Genomic DNA, 9,621 nt, shown 5'->3' with positions numbered 1-9,621 from the left:
GAAGAAGAGGTACTCGTCGAGACAGCCAACCAGACGCGAGCAGACGGCAGGCTAGCGATGAAGAAGCAGATCTTGCTTTCATCCCCCACTCTTCGTTAGATCCCGTCATCATCATGCACGACATCACGCCACATGCGCAGGATTCCAACATGCGATGGGATGACCCCAATCCAGGAGGAGGAGGAGGAGGAGGAGGAGGAGGAGGAGGTTTGCTCAACCTTGGAGGAGCTTCTGGTCAGTTACGGCGAGAAGTTGCGAGAGGGTGGAGATGCCGCTGGCAGCAAGGAGCGACTTGTACTCGTACACCTGCGACCGAGTCAGGAGGAGGAGGAGGAGAAGGAGAAGGACGAGGATGGAGCAGAACAATATGAGCTGGGAGAAGACACGAGCAGGGCAGAAGAGAGAGGGGATAAAGAATGGAGGACAGTGGACTCGAAATGAGGAGGAGGAGGAGAAAGGAAAGAGACCTTGTCGTCCCCGATGTCTCTCCTGATAGACTCTAACAGAACTCGGACAGGATCGAGTTGCAGTGAGTTAGGAAGTGACTTGTGCTTGATCCTGAAGAGCAGTCAAGGAGGGGGAAGGAGGAGGAGGGCACCACGGTCAAGCGAACAGGAAGGAGGAAGAGAGGAGAGGAGGAGAAATCTCACCTGGACGCGTACACGTCGTTGATCTGCTTTCTGCCGCAGGCGAGGAGATGCGCTTCGATCTCTCGGAGGATGAGAAGCCTGTGAAAGAATGAGGCAGGAGGAGACAGGAGAGCACGAGTGTAAAAGAAGAGGAAGGCAGGAGGAGGGCGCGAGAAAGTGACAGGGCAGCAGCGAAGAGGAGAGAGTAGCGGAAAGGAGGAGAAAGACGGGAAAGAGGAGGAGGGAACAGTCGAGAAGAAGCAGGAAGTTACCGATGCTCTTCCTCTCTTATTCCAAGTTTCTCAAGGTCACTCATGGTGAGACCGAGGAGGGTCCGACCATCAACTGCGAGGGAGTGAGGAGGAGAGAGGAGGCGACGTGTGCGGGCACCTTCGTTCTGACGGAAGATCTCGCTGTGTGGAGGGAAAGGGAGGGGAAGGAAGAAGAGGCAGAGGGGGAGTGAGGAGATGGCAAGGGAAGAGTAAAGGGACGGTGGGGACAGGAGGAGGAGGAGGAGGAGGAGGAGGAGGAGGACAAGGAAAACAAGGAGTTAGGAAGAGAACAGAGCAGGAATGTCTTCACCAGTAGAGGTCGCAATCATTCGCAAATTCCATTCTGAACGTGTCGATGAACTTGACCACCTTTTCAACTCCCCAGGTCTCCGCGATGTGCTGAGCGTCCAACTCTCCGCCGCGTCCTCTCTCCTCTGCTCAAATTCTCAATCCCACATCTCCTGCACGCAACTGCTCTCACCTTCCTCCTCCTCCTCCTCCTCCTCCTCCTCCTCCTTCTCCTTGGATCTCTTGGTCTTCTTCTTGACTTCCTTAAGCTTGAGCTGCTTCCTACCCTCCTGCTTTTGATCCTCTCGCATCCTCACCGTCGGTTCAATTCGCCACGTGTCCACCTCAAAACCTCCTCCTTCCAGTCTTACTTCCAGCTCCCACACTCGACTCCACTTTCGATGCATCCCGTCCTCCTCCTCCTCCTCCTCCTCCTCCTCTTCCTGATCGCTCCTTCTTCTCGCCTTCACCTTCTTCTTTTCTCTAATGAAAGCCTGTGGTGTGCAGTCAGCACAAGGAAGGTCAAACATTCCCCATTCATGAGCATCTCCCCGATGTTTCCTTTCCTCCTCTCCTACATCGCCTGCTTTCTTGTACTCCTCCTGCTCAGATTCTGCTCCTTCTCCTCTGCCCACTCTCGACCTCTTCGAGTCCCCCCACTCCTCCTTTTCTCACCTGCTGGTAAACTTTGATCTCCTTTGCGTGCCTTGTGATTTTTCCTCTCAGCAGCAGCGAGCTGGCAGAATGTCAGTGGGTAAGGAGAAAATCCACCAGGTGTCAATTCAAGTTATCAAGACAACAAGACGTTCGAATCAAGGCAGTCAATCTCACTTGCTCTCTTTCAGCTGCTCGATGAGATTCATAGCGACTTCCCTCGGGCTGTCAAACGTGTTATCTCCTCTCCGTCAGCGACCAACGAATCAAAACCACCACCACCACCACCACCACCACCATCACCACCACCATCATCACCATCATCATCATCATCATCATCATCATCATCATCATCATCATCATCATCATATCATCATCATCATCATCATCATCATCATCATCATCATCATCATCATCATCATCATCATCATCATTATCATCATCATCATCATCATCATCATCATCATCATCATCATCATCTCGCTGCTAACCTCTTTCCAGGCAACACGCCTGTCTCAAGAATGACTTGTGCAACGTCCCAGTCAGAGTTGAGGCGAATGACTCGAATCTGAACATTCAACACGATAAGAAACCAACTTCAATGACCTGCTCCTGCTCCTGCTCCTGCTCCTGCTCCTGCTCCTGCTCCTGCTCCTGCTCCTGCTCCTGCTCCTGCTCCTGCTCCTCCCTCCTCCTCCTGATCATAATCACTCGCACCACCACTGACCTTATCCACAGCTCCTGCAATGGAGTATGCGATGTCCTGGCAGAGGGTCTCCCGCACTTTCCTCTTCCTCACGTCCGTCAGGTGTCAAAAGGGCGGCGGCAGTGAGCTACCAGGTCGTCGGAGGGGGTCCCGATCCTCTGGCTGAAGGAAAGGTCGAACCTCATCGGTTCCTTCGCCAGGAAGTCAAAAGCAGGAGGGCACAGCGAGGAGGAGGCAAGGGGATGGGAGCGAGCAGGGCGACAGAGAGGGCAGCGATGAGGAGACGTGGGGAGGGGAACGAGGGGAACGAGGAAGCTCGGGGCAGAACCTACCTCCTCGTGGATCTCATCGTCGGACAGGCGGCAGTGGTGCCTTCCAACGTGTCAGATCGGCGACCCCGGCACTGCTCCCCCTCACCAGAACATCCTCGTGCAGCCCTTCATCTTGTAGTTCACCTGAACTCCCTCCCGTCACCTCCCCTCCCCTCTTCCATCCTCTGCTGGACCTTCGGAGCGACCCTGTGCGACCCAGCCTGACCTGGAACCTGAGACGCCAGCAGCGTTGTCAAAACGACCGAGTTGGTGGAACTGAACTTGAGTCTCGCCACCTTCTCCTTCGCCTCCTCCTCCTACTTTCCCGTCCTTGCAAACTTCCCTCTTCCTCTTGCCCCCATTCATTCTCTACATTTCCTCTCCTCCTTTATTTCCTTCCCCTTTCCCTTGCTCCCCAATGTCCACTTCCTTCCATCTTCTTCTTCCTTCTCTTCTTCACATCATCCTCACCTTCCACACGTCGATGCCGTAGTCACATGCGTCGTTTCCTGCTCCCACCACAAGTTGCCCGACGTACCATTCATCAGCGTTTACCGATCCGATCCTCAACTGAGAGGAAAAACAAGTGTAAGAAGCAAACAAGCTCTTCAACCTCTCTCTCCCCTTTGCCCTGCAATTCCTCTTTGCCATCTGCACGTTTCCAACGACCTCTCCCTTCCTTCTATCGTATTTCCTTCGTCCTCCCTGCTCCTCTTCTCCCGCCTCTCCTCGGTACCTTGCTCTCAGCATTCTTGCGGGAGGATCGTCCTGTCGTGAGAGAGAAGCCGATGTCCCCGTCGGGTCTGATCCACAGTTTGAAGGCTCGGTGGTACTTGGAGTTGACATCGCCTGAGGTTAAATCCACGACCGCTCGGCAGCCGCTCAGAGGCGGCGGAATTCGGAAGACAAATCTGAGGAGAAAGGAAGAGAGTAGGAATCAGGGATCGCGCTGAAAGAAAATTGACGTGAAGAAGTAAGGAGGAGGGGGAAGAGGAGGATAAAAAAGGGGAGGGGGAGGGGGAGGGGGAGGGGAAGAGCAGAGCAGACGCAGAGGAGAGCAGAGCAGAGCAGAGCAGAGAGGGAGACAGAAACACTGAAGGAAGGACTATTGAAATAGTCATACCTGACGATCTGACTGGAGCTGAGGACCTTGCAATGCCTAACAGCGCTCTTCCCCTGTAGCTGCATCTTTCCGTTCTCCGTGAAGATCCTCACATCGCCGCTCACGACGGCCCATGAATCGAACCTCTCAGTCTGCCTCAGTATCTCCTCAGACTCCACCGGCCCTGAGGAAGTAGACGATTAGACGGCAAGAAGGTTTCAAGGCGCTGCAAGAGTTTACGAGTGACCCGGTCGGTCAGATGGCTATGAAGATGCTCAAGAATGAGAAGGAAGGAGGAAGAGGGGAAAAAGACAGCAACGATGTCCTCGCGCGGGCAGAAAGTACAACTACCTGGTTTGACTTCATGGAAATATTTCGGAATGGACTGGCGTAGGTTCTCTTTCTTGGAGCTTTCAACTTCTTTGCCAGGAGCCCGATGCCATGACATTGTTGGCGTCGATGATTGCCACAAAGCTCCTCCCGGGATCCAAGGGTCGCTGGCGAGAAATGCGGAACGTCAAGTATGCAAAGCACAGAAGGAAGCATCGGGTACCGAGATTTCTTGGGAGTCGTTTCAGAGTCATTGAGGATTTGCAGGCTGGGAGGAAGCCTTGCCTTAGGGACCGCAAAGAGGGATGAGCCCAGACTCTGACGTTGCAAAGGAGATTTCAATGACCCTGACGCGGATAAGGGCCTTGGCCGAGTTGGAGCACTGAGCGCTAAGTTCTTGCTCTCGTTCCCAACCCTCTCGTAGCTCTGCTGTGATTGTTTCTGGATCTTAGAGAACAATTTCAGCTCTCTTTCTTTGATCTTTTTCAGCTTCTCCTTCAATTCTTCGATCTTTCTTGTCTCGACATCTTTGTCGTCCAGGTCAATTGACTTGGTCTTGAGCATCTTGATCTGTGTTCAAACAAGGGCGTTACAACGTCATCAGCACCCTTTCCAGTTCATGCTGCCTGCCTCTCCCTGCCTCTCCCTGCCTCTCCCTGCCTCTCCCTGCCTCTCCCTGCCTCTCCCTGCCTCTCCCTGCCCCTCCCTGCCTACCTCCCCGCCTCCTTGTTTCCCTCCCTTTCTCCCTCCCTCCTTCCTCCCTCCCATTCCGCTTCCGATCGTTTCCGTTGCAACGTCTCGTCAAATTTTGATGTTTGAAAGTACACGGGGTGGGGTGTGAGACGTCGTGGTGAGGGTCCTGTCATTCTGATGCCAGGACGATGTGGGGGTAGGGGTATCTATCGTGGTTAAGGAAGGGTGGGGTTCGGGAAGACGTCAAGAATCGAAGAGACGATGTACACTTACCGAGGGCGCATGCCTAGTAGGATCTAGAGCAAGGAAGGAGAGCAGGAGGGAAAGAGAGCAGGAGGAAAGACAAAAGAAGGAATTACAGAGACGAAGGAAGTGGCAATACAGCATGAGGCGATTCGCAAGGAAGGAAGTCTCGTTGTGGAGTTCCTGTCACATCATGGAACAACAAGAGCGAAGGACAGATACCTTGAGGATTTTGAGATCAGATGGATCAAATCCGAACGAGAGATGGGCATCAGGGACTGATCTCTTCCATGCCTGCAGGTCAAACTGATGTGGCAATAGATCTCGCAGATCCGTCGACATGGTCTCACAACTCGAGCTTGAGCAGTACGTTCATCCCTCAAGGAGCTCCAACGTGAACGTTGAGAAGGTCAGACGCCGACTGCCCTGCCAGCGAAAAAGATTGCTTCTTCTGATGAAACAGGCAGATATGCCAAGTTGCCAAGACGAAGCTCAAACATTCAGAACTGGCCAATGGGCTCATCAGGTGAATTGCAGTGGTAAAAGCTTTCATTGTAGAACATTCGCACAGGTTTTTGATATTTGCAGCAATCTACATGACAGTCATTTACTATCAGCGGAATTCAGAGATGGTAATTTGGATCGTGGTTTGCTGATGTTGTCTCATCTGCTGTCCCGAAGGCGTCCGACATCGATGGGATGCTACGAAAGATTGTGTTAGAAACTCAGTGCGTTGAATGATTGTACACTTCTTCTGCACTTTTGACCATGATGGAAGGTATCGAGATCCATGGAGCTTTCAACAGAAAACTTTTCAGGATATATCTACCATAGATGAGTTTTGGGATGTGAGATTTTCTATTTTTGCCTGCTTTGCTGCTAATGTATACTCTGCAAGTGGCATCTATACGCCCTGTTGCCTCGGATATTGCAAAATGATTACTACAACGGTGATCCCGTTCCGCAAAATGATTATGGAACAATCCACATGGTGAGATGCTTTGTGGAGTGCAAGAGATGGAAATGAAAATTGTTGGTCTGAACAGCATAGTCGGATTATCAATGAGATCAGGTTGATACAGAGACGTGCCAAGAATGGAACTTGTGATGCACTCCCGTACCTCTCTAATTTCTCCTCTGAATGTAAGGAAATGATCTCTGCGTTATCTATCGCGACTGCTGATTGTCAAACCATGTGACTGAAATGTCTGACCTTGAGGCTACGGGAGCACGTACTTCGACGGCACCTGGGGCAACGTTGACACCGAGTCCTTCATCGGAAGGGATGAGAAGTCTGTGTATGTTTTCGAGAGCTTTCCTTCTGGCTCACCAGGTGAAGAATCGTTCATATCCCCGGGCTCACGATACAGAAATTGACTTATGCTCTGCAAGGTATCCCAAGCACACAAGGTTTCTTTCAATACCTTCCAAAGGATTTCAATCAAGCTGTTGCAAAAGTGGGTGGTCATGTCAAAAAGCCCCTTTGACACTGCTCCAGATACGTGAGTTAAGGATGAACGGGTGGATCAACGAGGGAACCCAGTAAGCCTTCTTGTGCTTGCTTCACTCCATTGACGATGGAAATACAGGTTCTACAGGTAACAAGGAGCAAAGAGTGATTGAGATAAGATGTAAAACTATTTGGATTTCAGTCTTGATTTCACCGTCTACAATTCAAACTCTCGTATAACTACATTCTGCTCTTCTTGCCTTTTGACCCTTTCTTACAGGTCTGTTTGCCACGGTGCTCCTGAAATTCTGGATATCTAACACGGGCAACTTCAAGATGGCATATGAGGTGATGTGATCGCTTCCTACTCTCTTTCTTATTCATCATCTCTTCACAGTGCTCTACCGTCCCCTCAGCTCTCTATGAAGCGTAACGAGTCTGATGCTGCTTCTTGCATGCTAAGACTTGTCCCTGTCAGTTGGCAAGACTACGTGAGGATGGCAGGCGAGCTTATTGTCGTCATCTTCTGGCTATTCTTTGTGAAGCGAGAGGTCGAGCGAGTCGGCGAGCTCGCCGAGGAGTACGGGTACTTAACGGCCTACCTGTTTCACAACTCCATCAACACCATTAAGGTAAGCAACGCTTGCCCTGGAGGTTCAATGCTAGCAGATCTCAAGGTGTACACGCACAACAGATCCTTCAAGTTCTAGACTTCTTTGCCTGTTTTGTGCTTTGGATTGTTATCATAACGGATCCTGTCCGAAACAACCTAGTGATAAATACGGTAACATGCATTCTTCCATGCTACGGTCCTTTTAACAGGTCATTGATGTGCAGAATGAGATCCGCCCTTTGAATGGAAAGTTTGTTGATTTCACTTCGCTATATCTCAAGTTCTTATCTTATACTTGTGATAGAGGAGACAAGTAACTTGAATGGCAGGCTGAAACTTTACTTCATTTGCACAAGCTTGCAGATTGCTTTCTTTATGTTTCGCCTTCTGTACTGTAATGATGTGACAGAAATATCAAATCCTGCTACTAAGAAGTCCCTTCCAGATTTCAACATGAACTACACTCTCTCAAAACTAACAGCGACGTTTACAAAGATGAAGTAGATTTGCACCAATATTTGACAACTGTAAGGGTGATTGGCTTGCAGAGACGGATTCATTCTCTTTTCCATCGTTTTGTTGCTTCTGTACATCGGATTCTTGCTCATGGGAATGCTGATGTAAGCTCTCCACTGCATGTGTTCTCCCGAGACTGACATTTGCGTTTCGTTTCAGCTTCGGAGACAAGGTATGCTGCAAATCCTTCATGACAGATATCTCCAACTCTCTTGTCTCATGGCATTGACGAAGTTTGACCACAATGACTAGTTCGAGGGCTTCTCCTCCTTCTCTCTCGGCCTCATCACTGTCTTCGAGTACATGACAGGCTCCACCAACTACGAGGAGGTCAGCAACTGATCTGCCGCAATCCCCGCAAGTCCTGATACTGATCTTCCCCGGCCAGCTGGCGCAAGTTAGCGATGCAGGAGCTCCCATCTTCTTCTACCCTTTCATCTTCATCATGGTCATCGTAATCCTCAACATCACCATCGCCATCATCATGGACGGATACACTGCCATGTGCGAGTCACGCAAAGAGATGGAGAAGAGCGTGTTCAAGGACCTGGTCGATTACTCCGTCTTCTCGCAGGCGTGTTCAACTCTGCATGTAGCAACAGTCTTTCTACTGACAGCACCGTCGATGTCATCTCAGATGTACTGGGGCTTCTTGAGAAGGATCTACTACCTCCGCGGTGTTCTTCCCCAAGACTTTCAGAAACGACTAAATCGAACCTCCAAGCTCAAAGTCTGCGGCAACTCAATGCACACAAGCCGAGACTGAGGCGGTTTGAATGCAGATCTTGCAGTATTTCCGAGGTATAGAGAGCAAGACATGCGTCGACTTCTATGTGAGAGCGGCGATCTGTCATTCATGAATTCTCACTTGCTCCTCTCCTAGGAACTGGAGTCACTTGTGGCGATGAATCACAATGTCACCAGCATGACGCTGATTGACATCATCAACGAGTACGATGGTGAGCTACCACGATCCCCGCCTCCTCTGATCAGCTCTTGCAGCATGGATACCCAAGAGCCACATGGAGAAGGTCGCAGAACGGGTTGAAGCACACCACGATCCTGGCAAGATGGACGCTGTTCCGCAGGCCTTGCAATCCTTACGGGTTGCCGAGTCACTCCGGGGAGAATGTTTGCGACTGACGATCATGACAGGAGATCTTGCGGGAGATTGCGAACTCTAATCAAGATCTGCAAGGGTGAGACGGGATGGAAATTTCCACAGCTAACCAAATGTCGCAGTCGGGTCGAGGCATTGCTGCGCAAGGTTCCTGCAGACCCTCACGATTAAAGTCTACATCACACCTTCCGTCGTCCTTCCTCCATAGCTGCTGGCACTCCCTCAGTCAAGCTCCCTCCAGGAGTCCTCTACTCTCGCTGCTCTCGTCTGAACCCTTTCTTCCCGTGCACCTCTCTTCAGTCTCCCTCTTCTGCCTTCGGAAATCCCCCTGCTCTTCCTCCTCACCTTCTCGTTCCCCATCCGATCTTTCCCCCTACCTATGAATCCTCCTCCTCCCTCCCTCCCATCCTCCCGTTCTCTCTTACCCTGCTTGGCCGATTCTGAAAATGGACTGTCACTAATGACCTAGATACTTGCAGGACATTGCTCCCTTTGCCACTGATTTGCGAAAGATGACCGCCATGTTTGATAGACTGCTTCTTGACCTTTAAGCTCCCGACTATGACCCTGGCTTGCACACCCATCGAACTATTCTTGCCCTTCACGTTGCAACATATGGACGTAAGGGAACTTTGCCCCGGAGTTTCCAGGAAGACAAGGGGCTATAACCAATATGTGTAATGGCAATGCCCAC

At 50.9% G+C, this 9,621-nt stretch overlaps 2 protein-coding genes across 2 annotated transcripts in view; one reads left to right on the top strand and one right to left on the bottom strand.

Moving 5' to 3' along the window:
* GUITHDRAFT_133660 (hypothetical protein) overlaps nucleotides 1-4,856 on the bottom strand; it is a gene marked incomplete at both ends in the record, with an annotated part of 9,772 nt that extends 4,916 nt beyond the window's left edge. The window contains 18 exons of the mRNA XM_005839533.1: nucleotides 219-306; nucleotides 468-558; nucleotides 651-728; nucleotides 902-974; nucleotides 1,020-1,042; nucleotides 1,212-1,335; nucleotides 1,383-1,683; nucleotides 1,865-1,925; nucleotides 2,021-2,068; nucleotides 2,335-2,411; nucleotides 2,571-2,633; nucleotides 2,681-2,740; nucleotides 2,882-2,921; nucleotides 3,005-3,093; nucleotides 3,332-3,430; nucleotides 3,597-3,771; nucleotides 3,984-4,114; nucleotides 4,314-4,856. Of these exons, the coding sequence (XP_005839590.1) occupies nucleotides 219-306; nucleotides 468-558; nucleotides 651-728; nucleotides 902-974; nucleotides 1,020-1,042; nucleotides 1,212-1,335; nucleotides 1,383-1,683; nucleotides 1,865-1,925; nucleotides 2,021-2,068; nucleotides 2,335-2,411; nucleotides 2,571-2,633; nucleotides 2,681-2,740; nucleotides 2,882-2,921; nucleotides 3,005-3,093; nucleotides 3,332-3,430; nucleotides 3,597-3,771; nucleotides 3,984-4,114; nucleotides 4,314-4,856 (2,164 nt within the window). The remainder of the gene's footprint in view (nucleotides 1-218; nucleotides 307-467; nucleotides 559-650; nucleotides 729-901; nucleotides 975-1,019; nucleotides 1,043-1,211; nucleotides 1,336-1,382; nucleotides 1,684-1,864; nucleotides 1,926-2,020; nucleotides 2,069-2,334; nucleotides 2,412-2,570; nucleotides 2,634-2,680; nucleotides 2,741-2,881; nucleotides 2,922-3,004; nucleotides 3,094-3,331; nucleotides 3,431-3,596; nucleotides 3,772-3,983; nucleotides 4,115-4,313) is intronic.
* Nucleotides 4,857-5,568: 712 nt separating this feature from the next.
* Nucleotides 5,569-8,991, top strand: GUITHDRAFT_133659 (hypothetical protein; the record flags this gene model as incomplete). Its single annotated transcript, XM_005839532.1, has 16 exons — nucleotides 5,569-5,637; nucleotides 5,696-5,754; nucleotides 5,800-5,860; nucleotides 5,910-5,956; nucleotides 6,007-6,076; nucleotides 6,127-6,219; nucleotides 6,275-6,371; nucleotides 6,448-6,561; nucleotides 6,818-6,826; nucleotides 6,959-7,026; nucleotides 7,095-7,310; nucleotides 8,060-8,137; nucleotides 8,445-8,537; nucleotides 8,599-8,640; nucleotides 8,691-8,766; nucleotides 8,810-8,991. 16 exons carry the CDS (start codon nucleotides 5,569-5,571, stop codon nucleotides 8,989-8,991), a joined length of 1,374 nt encoding a protein of 457 aa, XP_005839589.1.
* Nucleotides 8,992-9,621: the final 630 nt, after the last annotated feature.

Source organism: Guillardia theta (assembly GCF_000315625.1).
Source record: "Guillardia theta CCMP2712 unplaced genomic scaffold GUITHscaffold_8, whole genome shotgun sequence".
Classification (NCBI taxonomy): Eukaryota; class Cryptophyceae; order Pyrenomonadales; family Geminigeraceae; genus Guillardia; species Guillardia theta.
Note: the sequence above shows the minus strand (reverse complement) of the source record. Positions and strands in the feature narration are given on the sequence as shown.